We start from the raw sequence: 14,159 nt of genomic DNA on the forward strand, positions 1-14,159 counted from the left end.
GCTATTTATTTCTCCTCTGCCATACCCCTCTCTACCAGGCCTTGTAGCCACCCAGCTATGGACTGAAACCTTTCCTTTCCTCCTTTACTTTGCAGGGTTCGGTATTGTGTCTCAGTGATGAGAAAGTAACTAAGAAACCTTTCAGAAGTGCTGCCTGCGAACGCTGCAGCATGGATTATAGACCTGTGAACTGCACACTCTTTTGGGGACATTTGAGATCTGAACCATAGCAAACAGTTCCTTAGGAGTCTGGTTGTGCCCAAGGCCATCTCGACTTTGTTTTTCTCCCCGCAGTGCCTCGTCTTCGAAGATGCGCCCAACGGGGTGGAGGCTGCCCTAGCAGCTGGGATGCAGGTGGTCATGGTTCCTGATGAAAACCTGAGCCGAGACTTGACGAGCAAGGCCACCGTGGTGCTGAGTTCACTCCAGGACCTGCAGCCCGAGCTGTTCGGTCTGCCCGCCTACGAGTGAGGGCCAGGCACCTGCCTGCTGCTTCAGGCTGCGTTCATGACCCACACTTCTGAGGGAGGCCAGCAGGTGAGGCGGAATGTACACACTTGTGTTTGCCCCAGCGTGATGGGCATGTGTGTGCTGTATGTATGGACGCATATTTATACATGTAAGGGGTATACTTCTTTCTCTAAGACAGTGTGACATTATAGTCATGTTCATTTCTTTCTCTTAGTTTTCCCGAACCTGGACTCTTGGAAATGTAAATATGTATACATGCATGTATATGCTCTTATGTGTGCATGTATATCTGTGTGCAAATAGATATAGATAGATATCGTACACTGCTATGGTATCTTCAGTATTGACCGCAGCATGCAGTTGAGAAGGGAATCTCTTGACTGTAACCTGAGTGGGAAAAGCCTTGATATTGATGAACCTTAAGAAACAATCCTCCAGACCAGCGACCCTTACAGTAATTTCTGTGCCCTCAAAATATCTCTTTGGACCTTTCCCTGGTAGCTCCCCTTGAGCTGGGCATATCATCAGTTGTACTCTGAATATGTGTGTAGTGTGTCTTGCATTTATGTCCTTATCCACATTGGACAATGGTTTTAACCTCAGCAAAACTTTTCTCTGTCTTCTAACAATGCTGATTTTTCTATCTTTTTTTTTTTTTTTTTTTTGGTACTGGGGATTGAACTTGGGTCCTTTCTACCTTTTTTTTAGTAATAATTTTTTTTTTTTTCAAATTGCCACTTGAACATAGAGCCACAATATATTTTTGGCATAATTGGCCATCGCGTATTTGTGATCAGCTCCTTGTGTAGATTTCCTCCTCCCTGGAGATTTGGCTGTCATTTGTTAGAAATGACAGAAGTCTTTAAAGTGGTGGGCAAGGAAAACGACTTCGTTTCGCCTTACGACCACCGCCCCGGGTTACTCTGGCATTTATTGTTGTTTCCTTTGAGCTCTGTACATTGTAGGAAAAGACACGATGAGGCACGTGTTTGTCTGGTGGGATGACTCTGGGCTCACCTGTCGGTCGGCTGTGCCTCCGTCAGTTGAGTTCACTTCCGCACTCCTGATTGCCTGTGTTCTTGTCTGGTCTTTGAATTCCCCTCCAAAACATTTGTAACATCTTCATGTTTCCCTCACAAGTGAATTGAGTTGAATAAAGTCTTTTGCACACATTCATGTAATATTTGTGTGGAAGTCATGATTTTACCTTTTTAAAAGATCCTCTTAAAAAATGCAAAACATAATTGTGGCCAGTTGACTTGCTCTTCCACCCAAGCAGAACTCATGGTGTAGGATGATATGTGTGTACTGTAAGTGAACTGTAGCATTCACAACACAAAGACTCGGACTGCAACAGTTACTTGTTTAAATTGCTATCTCTTCCTCCCAGAGTGTTTGTATTTGGACAGTATCTTCTAATCATTAACCATTTTGCATGAATAAGATGAAAAGGCTTAATACATACTTTAATACATAGGTCTACATCTGGGTATGTTTTCCTGCATGGTAAATTTTATCTCTACTTTGTTGTTTTAACCAAAGCTGCAGCCACATCCTTTTATTTTTGTACAGAGGGAAAATCCTGATGATTGGCCAGTACGCTCTTTCTGTTCTTTCCACATCTGCCTGGTGGCTTCTCTACACTTTATTTTATTCTATTGAGTAACTCCTGGATTTCATAGTGGTGGAAAAATGGAAAATGACACCAAAATGACTCATGCTGAAAGAGGCCTTGGCATGCTTTCTCCCCTCACTTGCCGTGTGCTCCTGTAGGGGCCCTCGAGGTGAGCAGTCTGCTCACACCCTGAGCCCCTTTCCGGGGATTCCGGACGGCATGCCCTGAGGGATGATGTGGTCTCGCTCCCCGTTGCTCCACTTACATGTAACATGCTCAGCACCCATAAGAACTCATTACTGTTGAGGAGAGGTTTTGTCTGCTGGGTCAGCCTCTGTTGGAGTTTGGTGACTTACGTGAACGAAAAAGATGTAGACTCCTGTATCACGCAGGGAAAGACTGCTCACGGAGGAATGGGAATATCTAGGTGCCGAGGTTCTTTGAATGCAAATGGCACTGTGATGTGAAAGGTAGCTTGCTCTAAATCATGTTTCAAGCCTTCCAAAGCAGATGTGCACATTACGCTAGCTTCCGTGATGGATTCACCTGTCTGTGAGAGGTCCAGCCGAACACCATCCTGTGCTGTACTTGGCTCTCAGCTCCTCCACAGGACGCCCTAAACCTCCTGGGACTTCCATGAAGGCTCGGGGCCTGACGCTCTCTCTAGCGATCTAGACCTATGATCTCCGAGAAGAGAGGCTGAAGTGCCACGGAGCAGGGGGTTTTAAAGCATAGTTCCTGCCATTTGCTTTTCACATCCTGTTCCCTGAGTCAACCACACTCCAAAAATACTAGATGGGCAATCCCAGAAAAAAAAAAAATTCCTTAGTCTTAATTACTCTTACAGTGCATTGTTAGAATTGTTCCTCTGTAATATCAGCTATTGTGCATGCCTTGCTTTGTCTAATGTGTAAGTTAAGCTTTACTATGAGTAGGTACGTATGAAGAAAAGGCATGGTGCCTATGGCATTCTGTATAGGGTTCAGTACTGTCCAATTTTGAGCATCTGCTGACGGGTCTTAGAAAGTATGTCGTGTGGATAAGGGCTACTTCCGTTTGCATCTGAGATATCCCCCAAAGCAGCGTGGAGGGCTCAGTCCCCAGCCTGTGGCACTATTGGAAGGTGCTAGATCCTTTGAGAGGGGGGCCTAGTGGGAGGAAGTTAGGTATTGGGGCTGTAGCCTTGGAGGGGCTATGCAGACGTCAGCTACCCCTCCTCCCAGGAGCTGAGCCACTTTGTTCCACTCCATGTTCTCCACCCCGATGCGCTGCTTCTCCACGGGCCCAAAAGCGACAAGGCCAAGCTGCTGTGGTTCAGATGTGCCCCTTCCAAAATGTAGCTGGTGTCTAGATGTCTCCCCACAGAGCCTCATACAGTCTTCTTCGAAGGTGGCTGAATCTGGAATGTGTGATGCTGGGATTAAGGGTGTGTGATGATTAAACCAGGACACGTGAGTGATCTCGGTTTGGTACCACCCTAATCCCGGTAGTCTGGAGGGGATAAAAGGCAGAAAGAGCCTATTAAGGTCTCTTGTTTTTACTGTCTCCCGCCACCATGAGCTGTTGCCCTCTGCCCTGTCCCGCTCTACCTTGGAGCCAGCCGATTATGGACTGAAACCTCTACAAACTGTGAGCCAAATAAACTCTTCCCCCTTTAACTGTGGGTGTCGGGTATTTTGTCTCAGCAGCGGGAGGAAAGTCGCTGACACACTGCATTGTGGCATTACCAGGTGTGGCCCTTGGGAAGCTATCATGTGTTGAGGGGTCAGTTCTCCTCGGGTCTTAGGGCCGAGTAACTGGACCAGTGGGAGCTCTCATGACCCCTCCTTCACCCTCCTTCCTTTCCATCACTTAAGGTCGCAGCATTCATAGTTCCATTTTAGAACAGACCTCAGGCCACCCCAGACACACAACCTGCCTGTGCCTAGACCTTGGGCTTCCCAGATCTGTTACGTGAAAGGCAGCAGCCATTCTGAAAGTTATTACACCAGCAGCAACCGACTAAGACAGCTGGCTTCCATGACTTTTGTCAGGCCCTTGGTCAGCACCATGACTTCACTGACGCAATGCAAATGCAAATCTAGAGACTCAAAGAGTTATCCTTGTGCCGCCTGGCCGGATGTGATTGTCCCTCAAATTAATTAGGTTTTTCCTGCATCTTTTGGCCCAAGTCGTTTTCAGGGATGTCAGTCATTCCCTCCTTTTTGTGGTGCCCAATAATGTGGCAGAACATTGCCTTGAAGCTGTAGGTATCACCTCGATACTGAAGCATTGCCTTTCTGGACAACAAATGTCTGTGACCCCCAAATTCTACTTGGAATTCTACACAACTTTCTTTATGAAGTGAATATTTTTTCATGAAAATGTTTTCAAATATTCACCATCAGGTTAATAGTGTACTTCTTCAGAGAACAAAACTTAGAAGAATGCGATATCTAGAGAATCCTAATATCCTCTAACATCTTTATCAAGCGTAAGCCTCAGGAACCCTACAATTATATATGTTCACTTCTTATTTAAATACCTTGCCAAAGAGATGGAGGATTTGTATATTCTGCAAAGTTACTTAACAAAATCCACTTTAGGAAAAAGCAGGCATGTACACGGTGTCTTAATAAAGTAAGAATTCATAGATGGTGGACCACCCTAGGGTCCTCATTTAACCTTAATTACCTCTTTAAAGGCCCTGTTTCCATCGGCATACTCATCTTGGAATGAAACACTCGAATCTGTAACACAAGCCAAAAAGGACTCCCACTGTCGATTCCATTTCATCCTTCTTCAGGAGACCCATCAATGAATAATGCCATTGCATGCTTACATATGTGCATGCACCTCCTGGTGACAAAGTGTCTCGTTTGCTATCTGTCTGAAAATACCTTTATTTCATTGCTTCTTTAAAGGGAATTTTCTGTGGGTATCAAATTCCACTTGGAGAGCAATTTTCTCATCCAGTTTCCTTGTCTGCTCCTCCGAGTTTCCACTGAAAACCAGCAATAGGTGCCACCCTTACCCCTTTGAAAGTCTTCTATTTGTAGCTGCTCTTAGGATTTTCTTGGCCTTTGGTCTCACCTGCTGTGGCCTGCTTTTCTGAGTTTGTTTTTAGAGATTAATAGATGGGTAAATATTTTTTTTTTTTGCAACTCCTTTTTTTTGCAGTTTATTATTTTACTCATGCCCCTGTGCAGTACATAATGATTTTAGTTATTTGGGGGAGTTGGTGCATGGGCATAACACATCTTAATTCTTTTTTATGTTCTTCACCCCCCACCTTCATCCCTTGGTCCCCTTCCCTCTGACAAAAGTTCTGTCTCCCTGCTCCTTGTTTTGACATTGTGGGTCTTCTCGAGCCTACGGTATTTGGAATGCGTGACCAAAGCACCATCTCTCCAAATCTTTCCAGGCTCTCTGCGGGGTCCTCTCCACAGAACCAAAGAGAGAACAGAGTCAAAAAGGTGAATTGTTAAATCGTCCACATAATCTGAGGTCTTGCCCGGGCTCAGCTTGTGCCACCCAGTGAGAATACTTAGGGGCTGGGAAACTGGAATCAACTCATGTGCACCTAAAAAATTATCATTTCTAAACTGGACCAGAATCCAGGTGTGCTGGTCCCAACCACGGAGCAACCAGTGCCCTCCTCGCAGGAGTCTTGCATGGTGGAATTCAGAGATGCAGGGACCCAAGAGAATCAGAATTGACGGCCGGGGCGTCTGCTCCAGGGACAGGGCAGGAGCCCATGGAGACCGGACCCCCGAAGAGAGCCTCTGTCTCCCTTCGAGATAGGCTCTGTGTCCTCCATGAAGGCAAATCCAGAAAGCGCTAAGCTTGCCAGCCTGCAGAAAAGTGCTTACCTAGGGAAGGAAGGCAAAGAGAGAAGACAGTTGCTGAAATATGAAAAAAATCACAGAGAACACTTCTAATTAGTATAAAGTATTTACATATGCTGATTGCTTGAAAACTGCAAAATACTCTATGCCTTTCCGCAGAAGTAGGTCATCTAACATTTGTCAAATGCTGATCTCAAGATAGGCATCTCGTCTTCGTGAACGTGCATGTATCCGTGGGCTTTGGCTCTACTCTCATGTTTAAATTGCCCCTGTATAGTGGCTGAGGCTACTCTGAATGTCCCTGAGGAAACTGAGGCACAGTTTGATTATGTAGCGATGTAACTGGGAATTAAAGTTGTAAGATAGGTTCACTTCAGACTCCCAAGAAAGTGTATCCTCAATTTTTCCCAATTTTCATTTCCAGTTTTTTTTTCCATTGCTAGGGTTTGAACCTAGGGCCTCACATATGCTATGCGAGTACTCTCCCACTTTCTACATTCCCAGCCCTTACTAATTAATTGGCCATCTATCTATCTAGTATTGGGGATTGAGCTCAGGGCCATCACACTGAGCTAAATCCCCATCCCTCTTTTTTATTTTATTTTATTTTTTTGAGGCAGGTCCTTGCTAAGATTACCAGGCTGAGTTCAAACTTACAACCCTACTGCCTCAGACTCCCTGGTAGCTGGAATTGCAGGTATATGCCATCATGCCCAGCTTTTTATTTTTAAGACAAGTCTTGCTAAATCACGCAGGCTGGCCTAGAATTTGCAATCCCCCTGCCTCAGCCCCCCCAGTAGCTGAGATTAGACAGGTACCACCATACCCAGTCCCCAACGTTGTCATGTTTAACCACCAGGGGAAGAGTAATGTTCTTGATAATTAGACTAAAAAGGATGTTTACCTTATGTGTTAGCTGCCCACTACTGTGACAAAATAAAAGACATAATCAACTTGAGGAATGGCGAGATTGATTTTGGCTCACGGTTGCAGAGGTTTTAATTGACAGTCAGCTGACTCCATTGAGTCTGGGGCTGTGGTAAGAAAGGACATCACTGGCACTAGGACATGGTAACCAGAAAGCAGAGAAAGAGAAGGAGAGAGAGAGGGAGAGAGGTTGAGACTTGCTGGGTCCTAACAGTCCCTTCAAGCTCATGCCCCTATGACCTCACTTCCTCCCACTAAGCCCCACCTCCTACAGCACCCCCCCCGCCCCCCATAATTGCATCACAATCCTTCAGTCCTCTGACCTTCAGCAAACAGTCCAGTCCAGATCTAAAACAGGGCAGCATTTCCTCATTGCCTTCCTGGTATCACCCCGACTCCTGCAGGTCCACCTTGGGAGCAGTGGGTCTGTAAAGCATTTGCACATTCACAAGGCAGCACACAGGACACTCTTTCTCTGTCTGCAATATCAACCCATCTGGAGAAACAATCTTCCTTAAACCAGTTTGAGATGCCCACTAATTGGGAAAATATACAGCTCTTTGAATTCTACTGCTTATCTGTACATGAGACGACTCCCTTGTTACTCCTGTCTTCAGTATTCCAATCCTGCCTCCGGAAAGCACTGCAAAATGTCATTCTTAAGAACAACTTCCTCACAAACACTCATCAGGTCCAGATGATGAGCTGTTTATTTTCTGCTGATTTCTGTACTAATGCACAGTCGTGTTTACCAAGCACATTATTAGCCAGTTCAAGACTAAATCTGAGTTGGCAGTGGTTTGCGTGAGCTTTTTGCCACAGTGCCGGTTTCTGAAAGACATTATAAGTCTTATTTCAGCTTTCTTAAAAAATAGCATCTCATTATTGAGTTTTTGTTTTTTTTGTAGGCCAACTCAAAGATTAAGAACTGAGATTTTTCATCAGTCACTTACCTCCTTTAGATGTATTTTTAACTTTACTTCTTCCATTTTTCTTCTTGATTTCTTTACTCCAAAATGCTAGTTCCTCATTCTACCTCTCTCACCACCATTACCAACCTTGATTTCAAACAGCAAGCACTATGATTGAGATCTAAAATATCCCCGAAAAGTCTCAAGTATTCAGAGGTGGCACTCTCTGAAGGCGACTGGATCCCATGATCCCATGATTGATCCCTGCTATATTCATAAGTGGATTAATCTGATGAATTAATTCATAACGAAATGCACTGTTAAGAGGTATAACCCAGTTAGAGCAGGTGAGTCACTGGGGGCATGCCCTTGGGGATTATGTATCTCTTTCTGGCCTCTTCTTGTTTTATCTGCTTCCTGGCTGCCATGATGTGAACATCTTTCCTCCTCCACGCCTTTATGGTTCTTGCCTTAGAGACAGCTGACCATGGACTGAACCCTCTGAAATTGTGAGCCAAAAGATACCTTTTCTCCTTTAAGTTGTATAGGCCAAATTTTGTCTCAGTAACAAAAAAAATGACTAACGCACTACCGAACAAACTTTAGTATGCTGACTGTCAGCCTTGAACATGCTAACTGAATTTTTGTCCATAGCCTGATGAAGGCCTCAGGAATGGGTAGGTCTGGAATGTCTCAAACCACCTGCAGACCTATGTGTTGTCCACTCCCTCCTGCCATCTGTGAATAAGTCACTGCCCTTTTCAGACCAGGGTATCTCTCAGGGAAGCTCAAAACCTTTCCCAAGCAGTCTAGAGTGATAACCCTATTGCACCCAATTCCCCAGACTGATGTTTATTGAGTATCCTCTGTGTTCCCAGGGCTGTCTGGGCAGGAAGGACACAGTGGAAAACTAGATAGACAGTTCCGCTCTTGTAGAATGTATGATTTGGTCAGGGAGACATGTGGTGTAATCACTAACATAAAAGTACGATCACAATGGCCAGGGATTTAGCTCAGTGGTTCCACTGCCTGCCTCACAAGTGCAAGGTCCCAAGTTCAATTCCCGGTACCAAAAACAACAACAACAACAAGTACAATCACAAATTTTACCTATACTGCCAAGCAAAGCAGTAGCGTTGAAGAGGGAATGGCAGTGGTCACCTAATTCAGTTTAGGTCTTATAGGCTCAAGCAAGGGACCTCATTGTGGAAAGGTCATGGAAGGTATTGTGGTTTGGATCTCAAATGTCCTTTAAAGGTATCACTGTTCAGAGGCCCAGCTTTTGGAAGGTGATTGGATCGTGAGGGCTCCAGCCTCATCAAGTGCACAAGGCCATTGAGAAAGTCATAATCTGATGGCATTATACAGAGGTGAAGAGAATTTAGGGGGTGAGATATGGTTGAAGTTAGTGGGTCCTCAGGGCATGACCATGAGGACTGTATCCTATCCCAGCTCTTTCCTCTCTGATCACCCCCCTCGTTCTCTTTCTCCTTCCTGGTCACCATGAGGTGAGCAGCTTTCTTCCCCCATACCCTTCTGCCGCGTTATTTCTGCCTCACCACCGGCCTGAAAAGAATGGAGCCAGCTGACCATGGACTGAACCCTCTGAAACTGTGCACCAAAGTAAACCTTCCCTCTTTGAGATTGCTATTCTCAGATATTTTCTCCTAACAATGCAAAGGAGACCAGTAATTGCTGATAAAATTAAAAAACAGTTGACCTGACCATTGTCTTAATTGAGATACACACCATACAACCTGGGAATTCCATTCTTACCCATTTAATGAAACAACACAAATTCCAGCGTTACTGTTGCCTTTTACCAGCACCCAAAGGAGTTCACCCTAATTCGTTCCCATTAACAGCATCTTCCTGGATTTCTAACAAGTTATGTAATTTGGACAGGATATAGATAAAGATTTCAACTGGAGAATGGTGATTGCAAATATGTCAAATAAACGGATGTGTTCAGTCCATTTTTTTTCTTTTTTGTAGTACTGGGTACTGAACCCAGGGCCTTTGCACTGTGCTACTTCCCCAGTCCCTTTACTGTTTTTTACATTGAGAAAGTTTCTTGCTAAGTTACCAACTTTCCCAGGCTGGGCTCAAACTTGTGACTCCCTCGCCTTACCCTCCCAGCGTGCCTCGATTGCGGGCGTGCACCCATCATCAAGCTTCGTCCATTTTCTAACAGAAAATACGACTGTCTTTTGATATCATTGACCTGCTTACCAATGTCTACCTTGTTACAAAGAATTAGCATAGGAGATGAAGTTGAAGAGGAGCTCCAGTTGCTTCATTGTTCAGACAAGGTGAGCATCCCTAATCTGAACCCTAAAATGCTCCAGAATCCAAAACTCAGCGCTGACGCAGTGCCACTGGTGGGAAATTCCACATGTCTTCACTTCTTTTGTACATAAAATTATTTGAAATGCCGCATGGAGTTACTTTCAGGCTACTTGTATTACGTAGGTATGAAACATAAACGAATTCCATGTTGAGGCTTGTCTTATCCCCCGGAAATATCACATTACGCTTATGCAAATAATCCAAACTTTGCAACACTTCTGGTCCCAGAGACTTCAGGTAAGGCTCATGCACCCTTATGTGTGAGTTGGTACGGTCCTCTCTTTGGGACCCAGTTTGTCGGGATGAGCGGTGTCCTGTAGGAAAATGCAGCTTTAGGAGAGATGACTCCTAACGGTGAAAAAGCACTAAGTGATAAGATGGAGAAGGAGGTTGGCATCAGGAAAAGACAGCAAAAAGGCGAGGAGAAGAGGGCATTATGAGAGTGGAAATCAGCTTTGAGAATCTGTCGAGAATTCCAGAGAGAAAAGGACAGAGACGTGCACGCTGGGCGTGAAACTTACTAGTTACCTGTGGCTCAGACGGGAGCAGTTCGTGAGAGATCAAAGGCAGGTTGGCGAAGTTTAAAGTGAAAACATGAAGACCTTGGATATAGAATTCCTTTTGAGACGTTTTGCCAAATGGAGTAGCCAAGGGCTCTCAGCACAGGGCTAAAAGAAGGGACCACAGAGGAGCTAAGGGGCCACAAAGCACTTTGTTAAAGTCGGGTATGGAGTGAGATATCTGGACAGGTGATGGAGCAGGAGAAGCCTCTAGTCTCCAGATGGTAAAGGATCCTATAAAGCCACCAGCCCTTGCCCCCAAAGGTCAGAGGGACCCATCGGAGGTGGCGAGAGTTAAAAATTGTGTTTTATGGAAGGAGAAAGCAGGCTGAGACACCAGCCCCGCGAAAAGGAAAGACGTCCCCGTGAGCTGCGTCTGCAGGCATGGACTTGAACACATCTCATCCTGCGAGTCTAACACAGCCAGGCAACTAAAGGGCTCTTGGGGCTCCACTCTCTGTAGCTCTCTGGACCCCACTCGTGACAAGAACCTGTTTGTGTATGGCTGTGCCGAGGAAGTAGCTGCGTGCTTGTAAAACATACTTCTGCTCTAAAACCTCTGGCTCCCTGCCCTGAGCTGGAGCTCGGAGTGAAATTCCACAGTGACACTGTTACAGGTGTTCATTAATCCCCCTTTTGAAAATGCACATCCCCCTGAGAAGTGACTCTCCTCTTGGCCTATTCAGTCTTATTGCTTCCTGCACAATTTTCACTGAGAATTGCTTATAAGAGAGAACCGAATTTGGATGCAAGGAAGATGACACGGGAGAGGAAGTGAAAAGCGAATGCGTCTTCCGAGAGAGACAGGTGCAGTCGGAGAGGAAGGAGGCCTGAGTGGGTACTTCTTAGGGTGATGGAGAGGTGAAGGTAACTGCAGGGGAGGAAGAGAGGGTGCGAAACAAGGGGAGGCAAAGGTGGGCCGGGCCATGGAAGGGCACCACCACCGCAGGCGTCATTTCCTCTAACGCTAGCTCCTACTGCTTAATTTTGGGGGGGAGGAAGGGAATGTTCATGCAGCACTCTGGGGTCAGAAAACACCTCTGAGCTGTCAGCATGCCCGGTAACCCTCCTCAGAGTATGACAGTGCATGCCCACTACGTAATCAAGCACTTACTCTTCCTGCACAGTTCAGTGCCCCCTCATCTTTCAACACTCAGCAAAGCTCCCACTGTGCATGGTTCAGCCGGCTTTCTTCTTTATGAGAAAACACCTGGGAAGGTCAGCCTAAAGCAGGAAATGTCTCATTTAGGTTCACAGCTTCAGAGAGGTCAGTCCATGGTTTGCTGGCTCCAAGGACAAACATCATGACTGAAGAGCCTGCGGGAGGAAAGATACTCACCTCATGGCATCCAGGAAGTGAGAAGGGCTGGGGACGGGATATACTCTTCAAAGTGACACCTTCAGTGACCTGCTTCATCCACTTAGACCATACCTTTTATGAAGACCATTCAGCTAATGAACTCATTTGTGGATTAATCCATTCGATGAAGTTAGACTCTTCACGATCCGGTCACTTTTCCAAGAGTTTCACCTCTGAACACATGAGATGGGGTAGGGGAGTTGTTTTAGATCAAACCGTAACAGTGGAAACTACTGGAGTCCCCTTTTTTCCTTTCCATCCCATACTTGGGGACCCTTCCCCTGGGAAGTATCTTCTCTGTTTGTGCCCTCCCCGCATTAGCTGACATTCAGCTCTCCTTGGCAGAAGCAGATGGGGTGGTGAAGTCCTGCCCCAAACCAGCCCCTTGAGCAGAGTCCAACTTCTGGAGAGGCTCACTGGCCCACTTCTGAGAGTCTGCAGAAAGAAAGTTCAGGGCGTGTTAGACTGTGTTGCTTACTATAACAAACCACCCGTGATGCGATGCAGACCATGCTTACCTTATAAAGAAACTATAGTTTTTTTAAACTCGATTTCTGTTTTCTCTCTTTACTTCCAATTTTGTCTGAAGGGTGGATTTTTCCTGTTTGAATTCTATGTGTCAGTGTGCAAACAGCCTTTGGCCAGGTGAACACCATGAATGTTCCCGTGAAGTAGCAGGGAAGGCTCTATCTGGGTTTGATGACGAGCAGTGCATGGGAGGGCCGTTGGATGTCTCCTATAAATTCCCCCAAGCCTCCAAGAATGCCACGCAGTGACTGCTTTTCATTTCAATGCAATTCAGCATCGTCTAGAACAAGTAAAATTAGGTAAATTGTGTGTGTTTTTGAGAGATTAAAGGAGGACGTCAGTTTTGATACTACTTTCTTATAGCACGTGACTAATTTAAACAAAATAGAAAGTGTAAAAGGGGCAGGGATTCTCCCTACTACCCCCCTGTTCAACGGGATGGGAAAATGGTCAAAACTGAAGCATAAACCATTGTTATCCTACAGTTCATACTGCAGTGGCTGGGAGGAAATGAATGCATGTTCCTATTATTTAGTCACTTCATGTTAGAATGGACTTATATGAAATGAGAAATAAGAGTTTGAAAGGGGTCACGCATGCGTTGTATAACAGAAGGTAAAACAGACTTTGTTTTAACTCAGGGATCCAGATTCCTTTGGGATAAATGCTGTTTTTGCCTCTGTCTCCTCATTCCTTATGGAGGAGGGTTTTCTTTTGAACATGGAAGATATTTTTAAAAGGAGGGCAGGTTTTAGGCAGCCACCAACAGGGTCCTTTGGAAATTAATATGAATGTATCTTATATGAACTGTTACAGACTGAATCGTGGTCCACAACATACATGTACGTTGATGTCTTGATACTCAGGACTTCAGAATGTGACCGTGTTTGGAGATGGCTTGGTAGAGAGGTGATTAGTGTACAGTGAAGTCACTAGGGTGGGCCCTAGTCCAATAGAACTTCTGTCCTTACCAAGAGGAGGACAGAGGCGCACACAGAGGGGTATGTCATTCCTTTACTGAAACATCCATTCTCTCTTTTTCATCTTTCACTTTTATGGAATGGGTAGGGCCCAGAGATGCAGAAGTATTATTGTTCTTGTTATGTGAAATTGAAATTAATCTAAGGTAATTTGCAATCCTATCAGATACTTCAGAATACTCCTTTTGAGAAAAGGAGATAAAGACACAGGTTGTGGACTCCCAGCATCGAAGAGTGGGAAGCATTACCTCTGTGTTGTTTAGGCCACTTAGGGACCTTTTGCTATAGCAGCTTGAGAAGACCATATAAGAATTTTCTTAAAACGATGCGTGACATTCCTCACATGGAAACATCTAGTGTCTCGGTTCCTTTCCTCACTGTTGGGACAGAACCCCTGACTCCCACAACTTAAGGAAGGAGATAGTTTGGTTCACAGTTTGTAGGGGTTTCAGTCCGTAGTAGGTGGCCCCCAGCATGGCAGAGCAGAGACAGAGGAGCATAGCAGAGGAGAAACAGCCTGCGGGCATGGTCGTGGGAGGAAGCAGAGAGAGGAACTAAGGGAGGAGGAGGGAGAGAGACCCTTACAGCCCACATCCCCTGACCCACCTCTTTCTACCTGCTGCACCTCCCA

The 14,159-nt window shown here is 45.4% G+C and overlaps 1 protein-coding gene across 5 annotated transcripts in view; it reads left to right on the top strand.

Annotated features, from left to right (window-relative positions):
- Pudp (pseudouridine 5'-phosphatase) overlaps positions 1–14,159 on the top strand; it is a 338,048-nt gene that overhangs the window by 62,338 nt on the left and 261,551 nt on the right. For 3 of the 5 annotated variants that reach the window (XR_015450778.1, XR_015450776.1, XR_015450777.1), the window contains exon 4: positions 295–537. Coding sequence is in view for 2 of the 5 variants with exons in the window: in XM_004867350.4 (XP_004867407.1) it covers positions 295–471 (177 nt within the window). In the remaining 3 variants the exon portion in view is untranslated. Of the gene's footprint in view, positions 1–294; positions 1,653–14,159 lie in introns of those variants that run through there. The other 2 variants (XM_004867350.4, XM_013066493.3) reach the window with 1 other exon arrangement.

The sequence above is a fragment of the Heterocephalus glaber genome, unplaced genomic scaffold (genome assembly GCF_053883595.1).
Source record: "Heterocephalus glaber isolate CG9 unplaced genomic scaffold, H.glaber_assembly_v1.0 deba00001072, whole genome shotgun sequence".
Classification (NCBI taxonomy): Eukaryota; Metazoa; Chordata; class Mammalia; order Rodentia; family Bathyergidae; genus Heterocephalus; species Heterocephalus glaber.